The sequence below is a fragment of the Rutilus rutilus genome (genome assembly GCF_951802725.1).
Source record: "Rutilus rutilus genome assembly, chromosome: 9".
NCBI classification, from domain to species: Eukaryota; Metazoa; Chordata; class Actinopteri; order Cypriniformes; family Leuciscidae; genus Rutilus; species Rutilus rutilus.
Genome location: NC_140223.1, coordinates 1855869 through 1880575, shown reverse-complemented (window position 1 = coordinate 1880575; position 24707 = coordinate 1855869). Strand labels below are relative to the sequence as shown.

At 41.0% G+C, this 24707-nt stretch overlaps 1 protein-coding gene across 1 annotated transcript in view; it reads right to left on the bottom strand.

The window, feature by feature from the left end:
• The window catches only part of LOC311297698 (protein NLRC3-like), a 96647-nt gene that overhangs the window by 2398 nt on the left and 69542 nt on the right, over window positions 1-24707 (bottom strand). Inside the window, exons 10-12 of the mRNA XM_084420105.1 lie at window positions 9200-9373; window positions 5093-5266; window positions 1014-1187 (exon numbers count right to left, since the gene is read on the bottom strand). Of these exons, the coding sequence (XP_084276231.1) occupies window positions 1014-1187; window positions 5093-5266; window positions 9200-9373 (522 nt within the window). The remainder of the gene's footprint in view (window positions 1-1013; window positions 1188-5092; window positions 5267-9199; window positions 9374-24707) is intronic.

The window sequence follows — 24707 nt, the reverse complement described above, 5'->3', positions numbered from 1 at the left end:
TTTTTTTTCAAAGAGCCAGAGAGAACAATTATGCTATCGTTAGCGTTTCAGGCAGGTCGTGTGTGGGTGAAATATCGTCCTCAAAAAGATGATTTTTAGAATATAATATAACACAGTGACGCCGAATAAGCATTTACCGTATCTGAGAGAAATGTAGCAACGCGTTGATCTGCCAGTCTCTTCAAAGGAAGATTACACACGGCGAAAGCCAAATGATTACACACGTCGATGACTCTGTTATTTTGGTGGTTTGCTTCACGATGTGAGTACAGGACACTTTTACTTTATTGTCCCTTGTTGGCTGACATTTTTTTAATTTGGCTAAAGCAATATGGAGCTAGGCCTATATGTTTAGTCTTCCGCTTCTTGATTCTCGCGCTGCACGTTTGGTTGTCATGACAATGACGTAGTTTAGAGTGGCACAAGTTCGCGTTCATTTACACTGAACCAAAACAATATCAGAGTCATCTTTGATACTACGGGCTGAGGCGGGTCAGACGCGTCGTATTTTAAGTTTGCTTTTATGCGGCATTGTGTCTTTACACAGAACTTTTGAGCAGACACAGGGCCGCTTTAGAGCAGCCTTAACTCGGCTGTGTAAAGATGCCTATAGAGACAGTAAAGGGGAAAAGCTGAAAGCTGAAAATAACATTAATATTATTTTCACAATCAGTCACCACACTATGAGCAGAATTAAATTCATATTAAATACAGTTTAAAGTTCAGAGACCTACAGAAACTGAAGCTGAATTTAAGACTCATTTTCTGATGATCTCAGACAAAATATTCACACACACACACACACACACACACACACACACACACACACACACACACACACACACACACACACACACACACACACACACACACACACACACACACACACACACACACACACACACGTGGTGTTACTGAACCTGATACAATATCCTTTTATTTCTTGGGAGAAAATCAGCCATTTGATCCTAAAAGAAGATGTGATGATGAAAATCGTTAAGAACTATTCTTACCATAGTGTCTCCAGTTTATAATGTGGATCATCCTTCAGATCCTTCAGCAGCTTCACTCCTGAGTCTCCTAGTTTATTCTCAGACAGATCCAGTTCTCTCAGGTGTGAGGGGTTTGATCTCAGAGCTAAAGCCAGAGCAGCACAACCTTCATCTGTGACACCACAATCATTCAACCTGTAGAGAACAATGACACACATTAAGCCTATATCCAAAGATATACATGACACTTAAAAAATAAATAACAATGATGTCAATAGGAAATATATACAAATACTCATTAGTTCACGTTGTTAAAATACATCAGTTAGGATTAGGAGATTGAATATATAGTTTGTACAGTATAAAAAGCATTATTTCTATGGAAAGTCCCCATAAAACATGGAAACCCAACGTGTGTGTGCGCGTGTGTGATTGAGTGTGTGTGTGTGCCTAATGTATTTGTAAACATTTTAAGGAACGTGTGTGTGTATGTTAGGGCTGGGAGAAAAAAATAAATTCACACTTCTATCGCAATTCTTTTGTTTACAATTTTAAAATAGATTTTTTATTCCAGAATCGATATTGATTCAAATTAAATTGCTTTATTTTTGTAATTGCTTATAGACAAGGTTGACAGAAGTTAGCCACTTTTGCTCTAACAGAGGATGAAATGTGTCGTTATCTATGAGTGTCATAATATCCATTTCAAGTGGACGTGTGGAAGCGACGTGAGACACTACTATTTACATAAGCTAATTAAACAATAACACTTTGTTAATTACAGTGACAATGAATGAAGAACTCACTATTTGTATATAGTCTCTTAATATATTATCTACAGCTTATGTACTATTATATACTATTAATTAACTATAAACGAATAGTTTGCAAATTATTTATAAGCGCTGTTGATACTGTATGATTGTGATAAAGTGTTACCATTATTTCAAACTGGTCGCATTAAGTGGAATTATTCCTTTTGTTTGTGATGGTGTGATTCTTCTTTTTCAAAAATAACACAAAATAAAGTGTAACGACTGAGTGAGACAAGTCAGACACAAGTATTTGTTATAGGGCCCTATCGCAATTGACTTTGTACACCGACGCATGTATCATTCCTATTTTGCACCCGCGCACAGCGGACTTTTCCCTCCACAGACGCACGTCGGTAAACTAGAAAATACACTTAAGCTCCCCGGAGCGGTTCAGAGCAAAGAGGTGGCGTGTTCTGCCGCAAACGTTCCCTGATGCTATTTTGCAGGTTTAGAAAACAATTCCAGAAAAACCTAGTCTAAAGTCAGTGACGCGTTGCGCATGATATTCAGATGCTATTTTAAGGGCGCATGCTTGGCCATAATCAATGTAGCGTGTGCACAACGCGCATACACTTTGATTCTCTCATCTACACAGAAGCAGCAGTTTTCATTTTTGCAAATCATATATTATTACAATAGATAGGTAGATAGTTAGACAGTTTATTATAAAAGCATAAATCTAGCTTACACATTTACCCAAATTATCATACGCCTGTTTAACCGAAGTTAATTTGGGTGGGTTTCTCCATCCCCAAAATCACTTCTCTGTGTTTTACGGCCCTGACAAGAACATCGGTCTCCTCGGCTGTGAACCGCTCCGCTGGCAAATCCGCCGTTATAATAGCAATCCGCCATGGAACAAGTGCGCCTGCTCTTAAAGGGAATGTGAGATGTCGCTCTGATTGGTTTATTTCATGTTACGCCCAAACCACACCTATGAATAATGAAGCTACTTCAGACCAACCCATTTTAGATTTGCATTGGGCGCAAGAGTCATTTATCCCGCCGGTATAATAGCAACAGCGCCCAAGACCCGCCCACAATGTTACCTGCGTTTCGCGCTTGATACTTGCGTTTCAGAACGTTAAAATAGGGCCCATAGTTTAACAAATGATATTTAGAACTCACTCTGGGATCTGTGGCCCCATTCCCCCAAAAAGGGCAAGACCACGATCATTACCATGACCATGATCAGATAAGTTGGTTTTATGACTCTTAGCAATGTGAACTCTGCCACAAGACCTACAGATATTAGAACAGACTCTCCTGCATTCATTTATCGATGAACTGATTAACATGAAATTAGCATGCATCCCAGAACTTTTTGTGAATGATTTACTGTCTTGTGTTGTGTCTTTTAATACTATTATCTTTTGATACTATTATCTCTTTGATACTATGTATTTTATTATAGAACCAACGGTCAATGTAACCTCACACATACCATGTTTGGTCTCTATAAATTGGTACTTTGAAGATCGAAATGATTGTGTACATGATATGCCGATAGCTGCGCAACATATTAGTATTACAAGAATCTTTCTTAGTTTCGTCATCAGAAAACAATCCAGCTGCACATGCAAATAGGGCACGCTTAGAACAAAGATTCATAAATCAACCACAGAGGAATCTTCCCGCTTGGAAATTCCACCCTTCTCATTGGTCAAGCAAACCCGGAGAGGTGGGGCCTTTCTCAGGCTTTATTAGAGAAAAATCCACAGTGACACTCTCTCTTCTATTCTGGCCACAACTGCTGCTTCTTCAGGTTGATCCTGTGGGGACTCCCCCCCCCCCCACGGGGCCCAAGGGCCCCAGCAGGCCATGACCACCGCCTGCTATCTTTTCACTCTTCCAAAGGAGTCAGACTGTCTTTTCTTCAATCCAACCAATAAGAAAACTGTAACCTTACCATCACTCTTGCAACGATCAACTCTTGGCTTCTCGGTACGTTCAGGATGCCGTGCTGTCCAGCGTGGCCTCAGCAGGCCCCCGGGCTGCAGGCTTCAACTCACAACAGCCATGTGCTCACTCAGGAGAGAGAGGACTCTCTCAACCACAACAGCATCAAGGACAACCTCAGGAGTTCAATGTCTTCATTCAATGCAGAAGAACCATTTGCTCTGCGTGTCCTGCCGGCCCAGAGCCGGCAGGCCACAATCTGCACTTCAGCCATGAGAACAGCGTCGAAATAACCATGCAAGTTCATCATATCTTCACCATCCAGCAGAGAAGAAAACGATTGCAACTTGTACAGTAACATTTGACACTCAAGGACCCATCAACAAACTCAATTTTCAACCAAGAATTGTGTCCACTGCACAAACCATGAAAGTATCAATTTAATGAGGTGCTCTGAAAATGATAAGCTGATGATTCTTTTCATAGTTAAATAGATATTTTCCATAGTTCCATTTCCTGCTTCCAGTTCCATATCACTCACCATTTTACCTATGCATGTATGTATGTATGTATGTATGTTTGTTTAGTTTAGTTATGTTTGTGATTTAGTTAATAAAACTTGTGCACAATATGTATTTGGTTCTGTTTCTCTGCTTGCAACAAAGTCCATTTTACGATCTTGATCTTGTTACATGCTCAAAGTGCTGTACATGCTAAGAAATAATTATTTTTCGGTGGCAATGAAAGATAAGCTTTTCTTAGAATAAATAATAATCAAAAGAGTTTGTTGGAACTGATTAATTGATTGTAATATTAATTTAGCTACCACAAGTTAATCCAATTAACTGACCCAAATATTAATAATTAATCATAATTGATTTTAGCTAACTTGTTACAAAAGTAAAGATGAATTTGACTGATAGCATTATTTTTTTCTTCAAGATTTCCATAGATATGGCGATATATTGTTATCGTGTGTTATTTTGGCCAAGATAATCGTGTAGTGATAAATCTGATATGGTCCTGGTTCAGGTGGAAAACACACCACTTCCCTCATTTCAGCTGCACACACACATTTTGAGGAAATGCTCACGATTTTACAAGGGTCTGTTTGTACAAGCATTACAAGGCAAGTTGATTTACACCAAACATTTGTGATTTAAAAAACCTCTTCACTGTATCCTGTATCTGTTGTATGGTTTGTAGTTCGTCTGGTTTATTTAACTGTTAGTTTTACTTTCTTTTGTGGGATGATAAGCAGGTTCAAGCAGGAATATGTCGCTGAACCACCGGATGGGGCTTACGCCAAAGATATATTGTATGCATACATATATCTACATATTAATCCTTATTCACTCCGAGTCTTTATGATAGAGATGATCTTACCCCAGTTCCTCCAGTTTACAGAGAGGATTCTCCAGTCCAGCAGAGAACAGCTTCACCCCTGAGTCTCCTAGATTATTATCAGACAGAATCAGTTTTCTCAGGTGTGAGGGGTTTGATCTCAGAGCTGAAGCCAGAGCAGCACAACCTTCATCTGTGACACCACAATCACTCAACCTGTAGGGAACAATGACACACATTAAGCCTATATCCAAAGATAAACATAACACTTAAAAAATAAATAACATAATGCTGTCAATATGAAATATATACAAATACTCATTAGTTCATGTTGTTAAAATACATCAGTTAGGATTAGGGGATTGAATAGACAGTTTGTACAGCATAAAAATCATTATTTCTATGCAAAGTCCCCATACAACCTGAAAACCCAACATGTGTGTGTGTGTGTTATGTGACGAGTCTCTGGTTGTTCCTGCTGTTGTCGACTGGTGGGTCTGGCTGGGAGACTCATCAGGAGGATAATGTACACCTGTGCAGGGTCATCAGGAGAATGATGTACACCTGTATATAAGCTTAGGCTTTGAGAATGTTGAATGTGCTTCGGAGAGCTCCAGAGCGGAGAGACGTTGTGAGACTTGTTTGTTCCCGTTTGTTTTGTGTTTGGTTTTTGTTTTGTTTGTTTATGTTCTCTTTTGTATTACCTTTGAGCTTGGTTCTGTCTGACATTTTAACATCGGATGTCAGACAGAAATTGTTAGTTATTTTGTAATTGATTTCTCGTTTTACATATTTTCTTACTTATGTTAATAAATACTTGTTGCAACTTTACCAACCTTTACTAAGTCCTCCACTTATTTGTCATGGCTTTGAGCCGGTCGTGACAGTTAGGACTGGGAGAAATAAAATGATTCACCTAACTATCAAACAATGTTGCACTACAAGGCAAGTTGATTTACACCAAACATTTGTGATTAAAAAAAAACAACTCTTCACTGTAACCTGCATCTGCTGTCTGGTTTGTAGTTAGTCCGGTTTAATTAACTGTTAGATTTACTTTCTTTTGGGGGATAATCAGGGCTACATTAAGACTATAAGGGGCCGCTGGGCTTTACCTCTTGAGGGGCCCTTCATCTACCAGAACTATTACCTACATTATCTTCTTATTCACAAAGTGCAAGTTATCAGCCTTTTATTTTGCAGGAATAAATACCATTAACAAAACATCCAAACTTAGAGGTCTGTCATATAAATAATATATAGGCCTATACAAATATCTCTGCATGAACTACATATTGGCACATAGTGCGAACAGTGGTGGAGCTGGCCAGGCAGGGAACAGGCAGGAGCCAGCAACCAGTCTGGGGTGAAACAGAAATCTCTTTATTTCAACATAAAAATGAGTTTGACTATATACTGGACTGTTTTAGAGCCTACAACACAACCAAATACAATTTGTTTGACATTGTAATTGAGAAAGTAGTGAACTAGATTAATCAATACTGAGGGAATTTGACATTTTATTAAAGATATATTGTATGCGCTATCTACATATTAATCCTTATTCACTCTGAGGGCCCTATCTTGCACCCAGCGCAATTGACTTTGTACACCGACGCATGTATGATTCCTATTTTGCACCCGCGCAAAGCAGAATTTTCCCTCCACAGATGCATGTCGGTTAACTAAGAAATACACTTGCGCTCCCCGGGCGGTTCAGCGCAAAGAGGAGGCGTGTTCTGGCGCAAACGTTCCCTCATGCTATTTTACAGGTTAAGAAAACAATTGTGCCACTGACCAAAAAAAACCCAGTTTAAAGTCAGTGGCGCATTGCTCATGTTATTCATATGCTATTTTAAGGGCGCATGCTTGGCCTTAATCAATGTAGCGTGTGCACAACGCGCATACACTTTGATTCTCTCATCTACACCCAGACTCAGCAGTTATCATTTTTGCAAATCATACATTATTACGATAGATAGATAGATAGATAGATAGATAGACATTTTATTATAAAAGCATACATCTAGCTTACACATTTACCCAAATAATCATACGCCTGTTTAACCGAAGTTAATTTGGGTGTGTTTCTCCATCCCCAACGTCCCTGACGAGAACGTCGGTCTCCTCGGCTGTGAACCGCTCCTGTCGTGCGCCTGTCAAATCCGCCGTTATAATAGGAATCCGCTTTAGAACAAGCGCGCCTGCTCCTAACCTGTTAAGCTGCAGCCCCACTTTTGAAAAATTCCCAGAAATTACATACCCAAACTGAAACAGATACAGTTCAAGAACCCTTTGTACTAAAAGCACAAGTATGATCTCATTTGAAAGCTGACACCTGGCAGTTTATTGTAAATGTAGAATTAATTATTGTCATAATGAAAAAAAATTGTTATAAATAGCTTCAAAGTTTTGTAAAGTTATTAGAAATTTATTTTTATGAAACATCCTCATGAAAATAAAATTGAAGTTGGCACTGTAGCAATCTAGAAATGCACTACAGCTAAAGCCATATGTCTGACCATGTTATATGTAAAATCTGGAGATGATAAGTCTAAAACTCTGTATTTAGTTAAATGTTTTTCAAGATCATGTCATGTGACTTTTTTAGAGTCTTATCAAAATATGCAACTGATGTTTGTCATCATCTAAGCATCCATTCAGTCTATTGTCTCTATTTTTTTGTGGTGCAAACGAGCCCCATTCAGTCTCAGTCTCCCCATGCACACATTCACACCTCTCCAGCCTGGTTATGGCTCTAAATATGCATTTCTTTTGTCTGCATTATAGTTACTAACGACTGGCTATTCACATGCTATTCATGGGGTTTCAATCCCTAATTTCTTTTATCAAAGTTCTCAATTCAAATGCCCTTCTTGAATAAAGAACCATTTCAGTAAGCATTGCTATTTAGAAAAAAATCATAAAAGAATAACTGCTAACTTAGGTGGCAGGTGTACCTGGGCTAGCTAGCATGTTAGCTTAGCACACCATCAATACACAACCATTTATGAGATTAAAACCATGTTTGTGCTCCAAACTTCCTTTATAACGCAAGTCGAGTGTTTTAAATAATCTTCTGTGATCTAATTTGACTTCAGATAAAAAAAATCTGACAAAAAATATATTATTTTATAGTATTCTGCACAATGATAAAGTCTATATCGATTAGCATTACATTATAAATATAATCTATTATTATGAAAATACCTGGCATGGCTTGAAGAACACAGGCAAATCAAATATCATTGCAATCATGTTTATTGTCTTCAAAAAGTCTATATCTGCATGTTACAGCGATCTGTGTTAGCTGTGTGTGTATCAGTGACGTCCTGGAATGTCACATGATCATGGCTCTTCTTCATGTTCCATATATGGACTAGTATTGTGCATATAGCGCCCCCAGGCTGCTGGTATGGATTGAAAACACAACAGATCAGAGTATGAAAGCGCTCATAATGATTACATCGACGCATTTGGGTATAAATTCAGTAAATATTATTCCTGTCTATAGAAATATGATGTAAATCGATGAGAATCTATCAATATTTCTCCAAATCTGCACATTTTTGAGCTAAAGCCCTGAGGCACGTTGTTTTGTGAATCGCTGTCATGACGACAGCACGGGAGTTTTTTTATGAATAAAAGCGGCTGACGGTCATAATTCATATTAAAGGTATCGACGCATTTTTCCATTTCATAACTCCTGACACAAATTAAGACATAACTGTCACTATAAGTTTCTCAGAATACAATAGTGGTCAAATACTGAAACTTGAGTCTTATATCTTTTTAATGATGTATAGTTTGTCAAGGTATAACATTAAATCTGATAGTAACTTTGAACTAAATAAAAAAACGCTTCAGTGCGCCGACGCACTGGTGAAGCTTAACAGGTTAAAGGGAATGTGAGATGTCGCTCTGATTGGTTTATTTCACGTTACACCCAAACCACACCTATGAATAATGAAGCTACTTCAAACCAACCCCTTTTAGATTTGCGCCAGGAGCAAGAGTAATTTATCCCGCCGGGAAAATATCAACAGCGCCAAGACCTGCCCACAAAGTTACTTGCGCTTTGCGCTTTGACACTTGCGTTTCAGATCGTTAAAATAGGGCCCTGAGTCTTTATGGTAGAGATGATCTTACCCCAGTATCTCCAGTTTGCAGTGAGTATTCTCCAGTACAGCAGAGAACAGCTTCACTCCTGAGTCTACTAGTTTATTCACAGACAGATCCAGATCTCTCAGGTGTGAGGGGTTTGATATCAGAGCTGAAGCCAGAGCAGCACAACCTTCATCTGTGACACCACACACCTCCAACCTGTAGAGAACAATGACACATATTAAGCCTATATCCAAAGATAAACATGGCCACTTAAAAGATAAATAACATAATAGTGTCAATATGAAATATATACAAATACTCATTAGTTCACATTGTTAAAATACATCAGTTAGGATTAGGGGATTGAATATACAGTTTGTACAGTATAAAAATATATAAATAATTAATTATTAATAAATAATTTCTGTGGAAAGTCCCCATAAAATATGGAAACCCAACGTGTCTGTGTGTGTGTGTGTGTGTACTTAATGTATTTGTAAACATTATAAGGAACATGTGTGTGTGTTAGGGCTGGGAATTACTTTGTTTGTTATTTGTTTGTTTACGATTTGAAAATGGATTGTCTTTATTCCAGAATCGATATTGATTCAAATTAAATTGCTTTATTTTTGTCCTTGCTTATAGACAAGGTTGACAGAAGTTAGCCACTTTTGTTTCAACAGAGGATGAAATGTGTCGTTATCTATGAGTGTCGTAATATCCATTTCAAGTGGACGCGTGGACGCGTGGAAGACTGAATGCACTGAAAAGCCCTTGTGCTACTCATATGTTGAGAGAGAGATAAGACAGTAGAGCTGCACGATTAATCTTTAAAATACTGTGATCTCCATTCAAACACCCACACAATCTTCTTCCAATTCGTCTGTCTATTAAACCTTTGACAAAGTCATATCGCAACATTTTAAATCTGTGTTGGCGCTGCCGCTGACCCAGAGATAGTTATCATGAAACAGCTTCACAAAATGTCTTTTAAACCTCCATAAGAGTATTATTATTTCTGTGATACAATATTTCAAATGATCATAGAAGTACTGGGATAAGTTTAAAGTTTAAATATAAACATTGATGTCTACGGTAGCGATCAAAATAGAGTAAATCAGCTTTTAATAGAAACTTGCCACTTAAAATAACACATTTATCGATTACATAGTTTCGCCAGTAATAGGTCTGAATGTGTGCCCAAGGTTCCTACCTCTCCTACGGGACCAGGTGGTGAGCCTGCAAGCGCTGCCCCAGAGGAGGCAGACCCAGTCCTGGCTTCTCTGTCCATCCACCTCAGTGCAGTTATACGTGATCAGAATGCAAAACCTAGACCTGAGACCAGCACTATCTGTTATGGAAATCAGCATAAGGGAAGGCTGTTTCCAAGTAGAGGTTGGCCCACTTCAGAGTGGTTGCCTTCGTCTTGGTGAGAAATCCCAAGATGCACGTGCCCACCTGGGCGGTGAGCTCCTCCTTAGTGAGAGTACTCCTCCCTCCTAGGCCTTGGCATACAGTGCCTCGCTGAACAGATGTTAAATAGAGTTGGGGGATGGGCGAAACCTATACACATCTAGCATGTGTCTCGAACTGTTGCTTCTTGTGGACTCCCTTCACATGAAGCCAGTTTCACCGTAAGCACAGTTCGAAGTGTCAGCTTGCTGCGCCATTCCCCTCCTATGGACTGGATACGTGCGCAATTTTGCTCCAGTAGAGTTCCCCTTAACCTAACCCTGTTGAGTTCCTCCATACCCTGCAGCATCGGATGTGGCGGAGCGTCCGAAGCCAGGCCTACCACTCGTATGCACTAGTGGAACCTGTGTTAGGCTGGGTCCATATGTTGCGATCCCTATGGCGATCCCATATGTGTATTTTTCCACGGTACGGCTCCCTGCGGTGAGCCCGCTCTGCCGTCACTGTTGGTTGATCCTCCCCCCTGTTATAGGCTGGAGTCATCCCAGTGACATTTCCATATGTTGTACTGCCTGTTCTCCAGTCCATATGTTTATATCCCACATAATACCTTTCCTTCGGGCCAGGATGTGGTTCCACAGCGTACTTCTCCTTCCTTGTACAAAGGTACACTTTCCCAGTGGTCCTGTAGGAACAGCAGTTGACTTCCCTGGCCTAAGCCTCGCCTTCTCTGCCTCAGAATTGTGGGGGGAACTGAGGCTTTTTACCCAGGCACTGGAAGGAGGCGGATTCCAGGGCCAAAGATCCCATTTCAGTCGACCTCGACTACGTCTGACGTTCTCGACTGAAAGGGAATGTCCTGGTTGCGTATGCAACCCACCGTTCCCTGAAGGAGGGAACGGAGGACGTAGTCCCTTTGCCACTATAGTAGGACCACCACTGACCAAGCTCTCACGGCTCCTCAGCGTAAAGCAACTAGTGCATGCATCCACTTCCGTATTTATACCCGCTCCGCATGGTGGAGAGTGTGATGCAAATCACACACGCAAAATTTTCATTTGCTTGTGCTCGCACGCTCGAAGACAATTGGCTCCCTAGCGTGATCCCATTTTAGTCGACGTCAACTACGTCTTCCGTTCCCTCCTTCAGGGTATGTAAGTAGCCATAGCAGCTCCTGAGCAGGTTCTGTTCCAGGGTTAGTTTACTCCAGAGGTGTTCAGCGCATGCTCTTGATGAGGCTCCAGTGGGCCTGAGAGTTATATCTATATAAAGCGCTGTTAAAACAAGGTTATGTTCATTTTATTATAATATATAGCTAATTCTCATCTCACACATCGTTTATCTGCATTCAGAAGTTTTTTTTTTTTTTTTTGCAACATGATGTTTTCTATGCTATAATGTATTTCCTTTCAAGCAATGTGGAAGCAAAATAACTAAAAAAATAAACTTATAGAGCCATGTTATCTTTGCAAGCACAGACTGTATTTAGTTTAATCAATCTTTCTTTTTATTATATAATTAGCATCAAACAAACAATATAGTTCTTATTCACAGTGATTAAAGATTATTAAACAAAAAGATATAGAAATTATTGCACAACCACCAAATAGGTGGCGATATGCACTATATAAATCAGCATTTAACAAAAGAAGAAAGAAGCAGTATGGCGCGCTTTTTCTCAGCGTCTGTTTCCACGGTGACTCGTGGATTTGTCGCTCTATTGAGAAGGTCTGGTGTGTGAACCATGAACACACTCTGAGTTGGATGAACTTACTTCCGGACGCATTTCTGGAACCAGCATACCTCGAGTAAGCAAGGTTTGCTATAATCAACCAAGAGTTCAGGGTATGTTTGACGGTAAGATAAGCTTGCTTTCTGGAATACACCCCAGGGCACAGTCAAATATCAAAACCAGGAATAGCAGAAAACAAGGAAAACACTCAGTAATGCCGTGGAACTCTAGACAAGACTTTGCGATGAGACAAACAATTGAACTGGGTAAATGGGCAGAGAAGCTGTGTCCCAATGCGAAGGCTGCATCCTCCGAAGGCCGTATTTGAAGGCCGATTGGCCGTATTTGAAGGCCGATTGCGTCACAGCGGCGCGACGCAGGACGTCCCAATTCAAAGGCTGCACCCTTGGAAGGTCGCATTTCAAGGCTGATTGCGTCACCGCAGCGCGATGAAGGCTTCCCTGATTCAAAAGCGACGCCAAATGCACGCTTCGTTTCCCCGTGAAAGGAAGGATACATAAATGGATTCTTAGCGGCCTATCCAGAGACAGAGGATAAAAGTAACAATTTTATTGAGAGTAAAATAATTTATAATCCTAATCTAAAAGTCTTCTTCTCTCCCTCGTCCAGGGAGGATCCCAGGCGGGGCAAGCAGACACACCCTTCCCCACGGGCGGCGATTCCCAGTAAGGAGTACTGGACAGGTAAGTATCGGACAGGTGAGTTCCTCACAGGTGGGTAGATGATCCAAGTTTCCTTTCCTCTTGCACGTGAGGGGAACAGTTCCCAGCAGTCGATAATAGGCAGGTAAGTATCTTACGGTAAGTAGGTTGTCAACGTTCCTTCTCCCAGGCTGGTATCAGGTGCACGGTGGGAGGTAATGGACGGGTGAGTTCTCCGATGAGCGGATGGTCAAAGCTTCCTCTCCTCTTTCGCGTAGGGGACAGTTCACGGCAGTCGATGATGGGCAGGTAAGTATCTTACGGTAGGTAAAGATACGGTGTACGACTCCCACAGGTGTCTTGGGCGGGTGAGTACTTCGCACCCTACAGATGGACTTCAGGGCTGTAGCGGACTCACGGTCACAGGTAGAACGGCTCACGTGTGTCGTAGGAAAGACGGGGACTTCACACCGTACCGGTGGCTTCAGGGCTGTAGCGAACTCACGGTCACAGACTGAGCTGGGCTTTCTCTAGGGCAGACAGAATCATAACTTCACACAGCAGTTTTAGTGTTTCTCACATGTGTCGTAGGGAAGACAAGAACATCACGCCGTACAGGTGGGTTTCAAGGCTGTAGCGGACTCACAGTCACAGACTGAACTGGGCTTTCTCTAGGACGGACAGAATCATAACTTCACACAGCAGTATAGTGTTTCTCACATGTGTCGTGGAGAAGACAGGAACTTCACACCGTACAGGTGGGCTTCAGGGCTGTCGCGAACTCACGGTCACAGACTGAACTGGGCTTTCTCTAGGACAAACAAAATCATAACTTCACACAACGATATAGTGTTTCTCACATGTGTCGTGGGGAAGACAGGAACTTCACACCATACAGGTGGGCTTCAAGGCTGTAGCGAACTCACAGTCACAGACTGAGCTGGGTTTTCTCTAGGGCAGACAGAATCATAACTTCACACAGCAGTATAGTGTTTCTCACATGTGTCGTGGGGAAGACAGGAACTTCACACCATACAGGTGGGCTTCAAGGCTGCAGCGAACTCACAGTCACAGACTGAGCTGGGCTTTCTCTAGAACAGACAGAATCATAACTTCACACAGCAATATAATGTTCTCACAGGTGTCGTGGGGAAGACAGGAACTTCACACCGTACAGGTGGGCTTCAAGGCTGTAGCGAACTCACAGTCACAGACTGAGCTGGGCTTTCTCTAGAACAGACAGAATCATAACTTCACACAGCAATATAATGTTCTCACAGGTGTCGTGGGGAAGACAGGAACCTCACACCGTACAGGTGGGCTTCGAGGCTGTAGCGAACTCACAGTCACAGACTGAGCTGGGTTTTCTCTAGGGCAGACAAAATCATAACTTCACACAGCAATATAATGTTCTCACATGTGTCGCGGAGAAGACAGAAACTTCACTCCATACAGGTGGGCTTCGGGGCTGCAGCGCACTCACAGTCACAGACTGGGCTGGGCTTTCTCTAGGGCAGACAGAGTCAATACTTCACACAGCAATATAGTTTTCTCACATGTGTCGCGGAGAAGACAGAAACGTCACTCCAGCTGTCCTTCCCAAACCTTTCCTCAGTTGGACGTACTCGATCTCTCCAAGCTCTAGAGATGTACAATATACCAGCCTGCCTCTTGGGCGAGCGCACGGCAGTTAAAAACAGACCTTCACACACTCACAGGAATTTTCACTCCAATATACCACGCGGGGGAAGAGACGGAACGTCAATTCAAACACTGCAAATCCACTCATCAAGTGTACTTAAGGCCAGCACTCACCCTGGGTCTCGGTTCAAAACGCGAAGGATCGGCAGTGAGAGGAAGGAGAATTTAAACACTTCATAGGCATAAACTGGATTCGCTTCACCATCCGAACGGGAAGAGGAGATAAGAATGACAGAGAATCAGTTTAATTCACTCAGTGATATCCATACGGTACACTCCAAGCACTTCAACCCACATCTATCTCAGTATCAAACGTGTGGTAGGAGATTCAATAATCGGTTACTTATCTTCGCTCTTTCATCCAGACGATGCACTTCCCTCTTTAAATCCTCTCTCTCTCCGTCTTCAATTCCTCATACACACGACGTTCCTTCTTCCTCGCAACGAGCCCTCAACGACACACTTCAGAGAACACTTCCCAACAGGAGCCAGCCACATCCAAACGAGAACAAAAGCACCACAAGCAGGAGAGGAACAACGACACGCTTTCTCTTCCTCTGACTTTTTATACTCTCATGAGCTAGCGTGGCCCCATTCAAACGCTCAGCGCAAATTACCCACACCTGCTATCAATCCGCCACTAGTTACCATAGCGACAGGCACTCACCCAGCTTTGGGACGGTGTTTCACTTCCCAGATCTCAACAGGGGCATTTCTCTAGCGGGGATAGTCCCGGGCTTATTTGTCACCCCGTGACATATGCATGTCCTGATGTGTCATATTTTGCAGTGTTAACAATGCACTAATGTTAAGATTGCACCCCTGTGTTAATATTTTTCATAAGTACTCTTTTCTGCTTTTTTAGAGCAATTCTGGAGAAAATAGGTCTGCTGAGGAGGGTAACTCCCATACAGGCAAAAAAAAAATAAAAAAAATATTACAAAGTAAGAAAGTTTATACACACATCTTTGCTGAAATGTACTGAAATGCTGTTGTTGTTAACAAGCCATGGTTAATTTGCTCTGCCTTAGGATTGCAAGTGTCCTGGGACATGTGAGGGTGTGAAACCACTGCTGAAACTTGGCCCTAGTTTGTCCTCATGGAGGAGGTGTTGGGACAGAGGCATTGCACCAACCCCCCTGTCCTCATTGCCTCAATCCCTGAGGACACACCAGGGCAGAGTTCAGCAGTGGGTGCCCACGGTGAGGAGGAGCCAGGGGCACCAGCAGCAGTAGAAGCACCAGCACCAGCAGCAGCAGCAGCAGCACGAAGGCAGCGAGACAGAGAGGACGAGGCGAGACAGAGAAGACATGCAACTACAGAGATAGGCAGAGGCAAGGAGAGTAGGGAGAGCATGGACAGGCTGTTTTCTTTCTTGAGAGAATGATTGAAAAATATATATATTTTTTATATATTTTTGTTTAACTTTTTTTCTCTTATTTTTTTAAAAGGAAAGAACAATTCTGTACATAATTTTTTTTTATGCAACTTTAAATGTGTAAATAAAAGAGAATGAATTGTTCTGGACATTGTTTATTTTTGTAAATTTTGTCATAATTTATTTTATTTTTATTTTTATAAAATTGTTAAATGAAGATCATTTGTTCTATTGGCTACGTAAAAGTACCTTTACCAACTATTTACAACATACGTTAAACATATCAAAATCAACATAAACATTTAAATTTACAGTACATAAAATAAGAAAAAATGATGTAGACTTTTATTGAGCTGAGCAGGGAGACCCTGGTGGTGCTGGACCGGGATGGGCTGGTAAGACCCTGGTAAGGCCTCTCTGCTGGTGGGACATCATCTGGAATGGTCTCCAGTGTGTTTGAATGCATATTTCCACTATCCACTAAGTTGTCTACCAACAGGTTTGCAGGGCTGAAAGAGTACATTTCTGAAAAAAGTAATTATAATAACTACAATTTTACCGCACTGGGGAAAAACTACAGCTGCGTCCCAAAAGAAGGGCACATCTGAAGCGCTCGGACCGGTCTAGCCTACGGAGGAATTATTCTTGTCGCCTGGCAACTGTGACAGCTGCCGATGACGAGCGGGAGTAATATTCAATATTCGGTTTTATATTCAAACAGGGTTGAAAACCTATATGTTCACCATGGTCCATTTGTGCACATAATTTAAAAAAAATACACTAGCCTACAAAATCGCATCAAGGTAAGATATAAGTGAACATTTGAACCTTTGAAAAAACAAATATATATATATATATATATATATATATATATATATATATATATATATATTAAGGTGGCCCTTATTTTTCAAGTTTTGATTTATAATTGTCTGACCCCCTCAAGTTGTTCCAATACATGAAAAAATAATTCAGGCAAAATATGAGCTCATTTGAACAATATTTAGAGGTGGCTCGATGACGTTGAAATTTTGTATAATCAGTTATTATGCTCAATTTGTGATAATTACCACTTGCCTAATTTTATCTAAACTATTTAAGTTACACACTTGCTTATTTAATGGCAATTCTGAATTTACACCTATTTTGCACAAAATATATTCTATGCATTTCTTGCAGAAGCATAAATTGTGTTAACGACGGGCTAACGAAGCCACTTTCACAGAAATGCGTGGTGTTAAGAAACTCTGAACTAATGACTTTGAACTGTGCAAACTTAGTCCAGGCAAAGTAGCGTTTTACGACAGACTAACTGTAAAATAATTTTTTGCAGCTTAGATAATTTCTATGAGGTGTCCAGAACAACATACTAAGTCCTAAGAAATCCTAGTTGAGGAAATATTTTTTCCTTTACTCCTATTAAAATGAAACTTTACACAATGAAAATACCCACGAAAATAATTATTTTTGTATTACAAGTTTCTTTGAAAATGTATTTTAATGTGAAAATGAGCTATACACTAATCGAATATGCCCAAAATACACCCAAAAAGGCTTAATTTTTTCCTTTACTCCTACCACAATAAAAATGCCTGGCTTGGTAGTACCTGCCAGGGGTATAACCCCCACTGGTATAGTCTTCAGGGTCGGTAACAACAGGTAACAACAACAGGGAGGTTTCTTTTTTATTTTTTTTATTTTATTTTATTTTTTTTTTTCTAGATATTGCTGTTGCTAGCTTCTCATAACACTGCAAAGCTACTTTACAAACGGTAGAAGTCTGATGTGTGGCCCGCCTGGTCTGAAATACTTGCTAATTACAAAAAGAGAAGCAGTTTTGGTGTCTGGCAAAATTATTTTAAAGAGCTGTAATGTCTGGAAAGTGTGTCTATCTGGTTTTTCATCTTTCTGTGTGAGAGTGAATCGTTTAGTTGGTAAGAATGACTTCTGCCTGTAATCTCGTAATCTTACCAACAATACCAATCATTTGTAAATCTACCAGCCCAAAATTTAATCTCACCACGTTACTAATGACTAAGATGGCTATTCTGACTTTCTTCTGATGTTATCTGTGGGGGAATGTCATTAGGTAAGGCTTGTTCGCAAAAAAAAAAAAAAAAAAAAAAGAATTTAGAAAGCACCTGGAGGCAAGATTGTGATAAATTCTTAAGGTCAATATAAGTCTTTTTGTGGCAAGTGACCCAGGTAAGTGTGGCAAGTGACTTCAAATGTATTGTGTTTATTCATAGGTTAACTTACTGAATGGACATGAATGTGTTAGTTATTTGGCCCCTGTTTTTTCTACTTGTGACAATTAGGTCAATTAGGCCTAGTGTTGAGCTCATTTGCATATTTAAAATAGATTTTTCAAAGAAATTTGTAAAACAAAAATGTTACTTTTCATGTATACTTTCACTGTGTAAAGTTGTATTGTGGTAGAAGTAAAGGAACAAATTAAGCCTATGCGGGTGCATTTTGGGTAGCCTATATTCGATTAGTGTCCTCTGTCCGATACAATGTCTTCTGGGATCCCGTAATAACGAAAGACATGATTGAAGAGAAGTTCGGCGGTCTCCAGGGCAGTGGGAAAACCCTTTAGTGGTAATAGCCTGCAGAACTTAGAGAATCGATCTACTATGACGAAGATGCAGGTGTTTCCATCCGATGAAGGTAGATCAGTCATGAAGTCAACTCCTAGGTGTGACCAGGGGCGGTTAGGAATTGGCAAGGGATGGAGCTTTCCTGCAGGTAGATGTCTGGGACTTTTGGACATTGCACACTCCTTACAACCTTGTACATACCTCCTCACATCCCTTGCCATGTCCGGCCACCAGAAGCGCTCGAATATTAGCGAGTGTTGTTGGTCCCGGGATGTCCAGTACCCAGAGAGGTATGAATGGTGTGAACGAGATCTACCCGTTGTGTCCTAGGAATTAACTGACGATCAGGTGGGCAGCCCGGCGGAGGTCGGGGATCAGGAGTGGTGACGGCTGGAGGAGCAGACCATTCGATGGGACTAATGATGATGTCTTCGGGTATAATGTTGGTGGTTGTCTCGGGTGTTTCTGGAGAATCATGTAATCTGGATAAAGCATTGGCACGGACATTCTTTGGACCAGGACGATAGGTAATGGAGAAGTGAAATCTTGAGAAAAATAATGACCATCTGGCCTGACGGGGGCAGAGTCGCTTTGCATCACGGAGGTACTGGAGATTTTTATGGTCAGTGATCACTTGAAATGGATGGATGGCGCCCTCCAGCCAATGTCGCCACTCCTCCAGGGCGAGCTTGATGGCCAGGAGTTCCCGGTTGCCGATGTCATAATTCCTCTCCGCTGGGCTAAACTTACGGGAGAAGTAGGCACATGGATGGAGTAATTTTGGTGTCCCATGATGTTGAGAAAGGACGGCTCCAACTCCAGAAGTTGAGGCGACCACCTCCACGACGAAAGGGAGTTCTGGATCCGGATGCGTCAGGAGTGGCGCTTGTGTGAAGGCAGATTTGAAGGAATGGAAGGCTGCGGCAGCTTCAGGAGTCCAGAGAAGGTTTTTCGGTTTACCTTTGAGCAAGTTGGTGAGTGGAGTGGTGATGATGCTGTAACCTCGTATGAAGCGTCTGTAAAAGTTGGCGAATCCAAGAAATCTCTGAAGCTCCTTGATCGTGGTGGGTTCTCGCCAGGTAGTTACCGCAGAAACCTTCTTCCCATCCATGCGGACCCCCTGCTGGTCAATGAGGTAACCCAAGAACTGGACTGATGGAAGATGAAAGGAACACTTCTCGGCCTTCAGGAAGAGTTGGTGTTCTCTGAGTCTGTGGAGGACCTCCGCAACGTGGTGGCGATGTTCGGCCTCACTCCGGGAGTAGATGAGGATGTCATCTATATAGACGACCACGAATTGATGCAGAAACTCCCAGAGGACTTCATGTATGAAGTTCTGGAATACGGAGGGGGCGTTAACCAAACCATAGGGCATTACGAGATATTCATAGTGGCCAGTAGGGGTCACAAAGGCGGTCTTCCATTCATCCCCCTCACGTATTCTCACCAGGTTGAAAGCGCTGCGGAGGTCCAACTTCGTGAAGATGGTGGCAGAACGAAGTTGCACAACACTTTGTTTTTATTGTGAGTATACACAAAAATAATTTAACAGAATCGATTGATGTATGAAACTTATTTGTAATATCAAAGTCAACAGAGCAAAATGAATCTCTTTTGAACTGATAAAAAAAAAAGCGAGCTGGTATCGACGGCGATACCGCCAACCCCAGGGGGTTAACCTGTTAAGCTGCAACCCCACTTTTGAAAAATCCCCAGAAATGACATACCCAAACTGAAACACATACAGTTCATGAACCTTTTGTACTAAAAGCACAAGTATGATCTCCTTTGAAAGCTGACACCTGGCAGTTTATTGTAAATGTAGAATTAATTATTGTCATAATGAAAAAAATTGTTATAAATAGCTTCAAAGTTTTGTAAAGTTATTAGAAATTATTTTTTATGAAACATCCTCATGAAAATAAAATTGAAGTTGGCACTGTAGCAATCTAGAAATGCACTACAGCTAAAGCCACATGTCTAAACATTTTATGTTTAAAATCTGAAGATAATAAGTCCAAAACTCTGGATTTAGTTAAATGTTTTTCAAGACCATGTCAAATGACTTTATTTTTAACGTCCTGGAATGTCACATGATCATGGATCTTCTTCATGTTCCATATATGGACTATTATTGTGCTTATAGCGCCCTCAGGCTATTGGTATGAATTAAAAACACAGTATCAGAGTATCCAAGCGCTCATAATGATTACATCGACGCATTTGGGTATAAATTCAATAAATATTATTCCTGTCTATAGAAATCTGATGTAAACCTATGAGAATATCTTTCTCCAAATCTGCACATTTTTGAGCTAAAAGCCCTGAAGGACGTTGTTTTGTGTATCGCTGTCATGACGACAGCACGGGAGTTTTTTTATGAATGAAAGCGGCTGACGCGCATAATTCATATTAAAGGTATCGACTCATTTTTTCATTTCATAACTCCTGACACAAATTAAGAAATAACTGTCGCTATAAGTTTCTCAGAATACAATAGTGGTCAAATACTGAAACTTGAGTCTTATATCTTTTTAATAATGTATAGTTTGTCAAGGTATAACATTAAATCTGATAGTAACTTTGAACTATATATTAAAAAAAAACCGCTTCAGTGCGCCCGCGCACTGGCAACGGTTAACAGGTTAAACCTGGCCTCTCAGCGGGCGCTCAAGTTGCCCACTGTGTCAAGGCTACTAGGCAGGTTGAGACGCATTACTACGTATTTTCACCGCAGTACCACTGCAAAACACCAGCTTGAAGAGAAGCAGATTCTACTTGGTCTGCCGAAACACAAGCTGAAAACAGATGTGAGTACCAGGTGGAATAGTGCGTATGAGATGGTTGACAGGTTTCTGGAGCAACAGCCTGCAGTCTCTGCTGCCTTACTGTCTCCTCAGGTAAGGAGAGGAGAGTCTGACATCTGCACTCTCACTGAAGCAGACATCTCAAATGCAGAGGATATTATCAAGGCCCTAAAGCCGATGAACGATGCAACTATTCTCATGTCAGAGGAGAGCAGCCCCACCATCTGTTTGATTGCTTCTTTGCAAGCTCAACTCATCCAGGACACGAAGGACAGTACTGGAGAGTCATCAATGGTCCAGGAAATAAAGCAAGCCATCAGTGGGGACCTCAGCAAGAGATATATAAGCGAGCAAGAGAGAGACACTCTTTTCACAGCTTCTGCTCTGGACCCGCGATTCAAGGGCCTGCCTTTTCTTTCTGAGGAGGAGAGAGGGGAGATGTATGGAAGAGTGATTGCTGAGTAAGAAAGAGGCTGCATCACTAGAGGTAATTCTGCTATTTTACTTCATGTAAAATGTCACTCTGGGCTTATGACTTATGATTTAATAATAATAATAATAATAACAACAACAACAAATTATATAATAATAAAAGGTTTTTATGTTGCATAGAACAAGTACATTTGTGTTTTGACTATTTTGTTCAAAATGTTGTTCAGATTGAAGATAATGATTTAAAAATGTAAGGCTTTTGTGTTTACCTGTTCTTCTCATTGTGTTTAACTACAGCAAGAGGTGAGAGTTGAAGAGGAGGAAACCCCAGAGCACAACACATTGAGGGAAGAAGACACCCTGACCACTGAGGAGGAGCAACACCAAAGCCCTTCTAACAAAAGAAAGTCATCATCTTCTCTGCTAAAGAATCTGCTGGGGCAGACCTTTACTGATGCTAGAGTCCAGCAGCAGCCCATGTCTGCTTATGCCAGAGCTGAGGAAGAAGTTACCAAGTACCGTAGGGCTCCATCACTCCCTCTCTCTGAGGACCCTCTTAGCTGGTGGAATAAGAATCAGATGATGTTTCCTCTGATTTCCAAGTTGGCCAAAAGATACTTGTGTATTCCTGGCACCAGTGTCTCTGCAGAGAGAGTCTATTCTACGGCAGGAGATATAGTAACAGCACAGCGGAGCACACTTGCATCTGAACATGTAGACCAGCTCCTGTTCTTACACAAGAACTTACACATTTGATCTAGCTAAGCACATTTGCACTGCCACACATTTGCATAATTTCACTGTGGCCTATTTTGCTACTGCAAAATGTTTATTTTTTGAAAGATTATATTGCACATAACAGGAGGATGTTTGTTTGAAGTCCATTTTATGTTAGAGATTCAGAATAGGCTGAAGTTTGTTATAATTTGTTATTGTTATTGTTATATTATTAATTTACTACAAGTATGCTGCTATTTCAGGCACACATTTATTTTCCTGTTGGTTCTTTGCAATGTTAATAAAATATATTGTACGTTAATTCTTTATGGGTCATTACTTGGTACTTTTAAAGCAAAATATTTATAGTCACACACACACACACAAAAAGATTCAGATAATCGATAATCGATAATCGTTTTAGCATCGAATCGCAGCCCTCTGAATCGTAATCGAATCGTGAGGTGCCTAGAGATTCCCACCCCTATTAACCATGGCGGGAAAAACAGACAATTTGGTGAAGGTGTGTGATGAGCTTGAGCTCTATACCCCTGCTTGGCAGGAAAAGGATCTTGTAAAAACCCACACAAAGTGAACAACTGTTATTCAAACGTCAAGAGTTGATGAATCAATGTGTTCTGATGTGAAACGACAAAAAAAAAAACAGAAAAACATTTTAAACATTTTAAGTTTATAAACACTCACTTCCAGCCATTGGTCAAACACGGGTTAATGATATCGTCGTGAAGCGACACAAGTGCGTTCTGAAGCTCACATGAGAAGTGATGCGGAATCATAGAGGAGCGGCATTCCTGGAAGTTTCACAATTCGCTTATATCACGTTTCAAAAGGTGCTGCCGTTTAAGTCACATGTAGGAAACCTTGTGAATTACGGCCGTTTCACACCGCAAGCGTGAGCGGCGCGTGAGCACCGCGTATTTTTTCCACCGTGCATGTTAATCAATGAGTGCATTCACACCGGGAGCAGGAGCAGCGCGTGAGCATCAAGCAGGAGCGTCGCGTGAGCAGCAGTGAAGTGGGGGTTTCGGCACAGAGTCTATTTTTGCTGCGCTGCTCACACTCAATTACAGTTTTTTCGGAATGCTTAAACCCTAACCGTGATTCTTATAGCACAATTTCTAAAACTATTAATACTTAAACCCACTAACTGAGTTTGCAAAACTAAAAGCACAAATAATGCTTTGCACTCAGTTTGCAATTTTTTAAAACACACTTTGCAAAACTGTAGGTACAATCCACTGCACAGCAGTCTTTTTGCAGAACTGTAAACACAACTCACTGCTTTACACTCAATTTCTAAATGATCAACACACTCCTAGCAAAACTATCGGTAAGCTGTCTGTGTGGAGTACAATGGAGGGAGCAGGAAGAGTGAGAATTAGAGGAGGCCAAGGAAGAGGACGTGGAGGTGAAGAAGTAGGAGGAAGAGGAGGAGGAAGAGGAGGAGGAAGAGGACACGGAGGTGAAGAAGTAGGGGGAAGAGGACGACAATGACAAGGAGGTGAAGTTAGAGGAAGAGGACAAGAAGGAGCAAGAGGAGGACGAGGAGGGGGAAGAGGAAGGGTAAGAAGAGTAAGAAATAGAATTACTGATGACTATTTCTACAATAGTGGACCATGTAATCAACCATGGAATGACCCTGAGGGAAGCTGGCCAACGGGTTCAGTCTAACTTGAGCCGCTACACTGTAGCATCATAAGGACATTTCAAAATGAGAATCGGTTAGTCGGAAATAGTTACTTTACAGAATTGCTAGACGTCCAGATGCTGGGGGCAGAGGAAGAATGTTCACTTCAGAACAAGAGACCCATATTACGGAAGCCCTGAACCGCAAGGTGAAAAAAAAAAAAAAAAAAACTTATCTCGTTATTTCGACTTAATAAGTCGTTATTTCGACTTAATAAGTCGTTATTTCGACATAATAAGTCGTTATTTCGACATAATATCTCGTTATTTCGACTTAATAAGTCGTTATTTCGACATAATAAGTCGTTATTTCGACATAATAAGTTATTATTTCGACATAATATTTTGTTATTTCGACATAATATCTCGTTATTTCGACATAATATCTCGTTATTTCGACA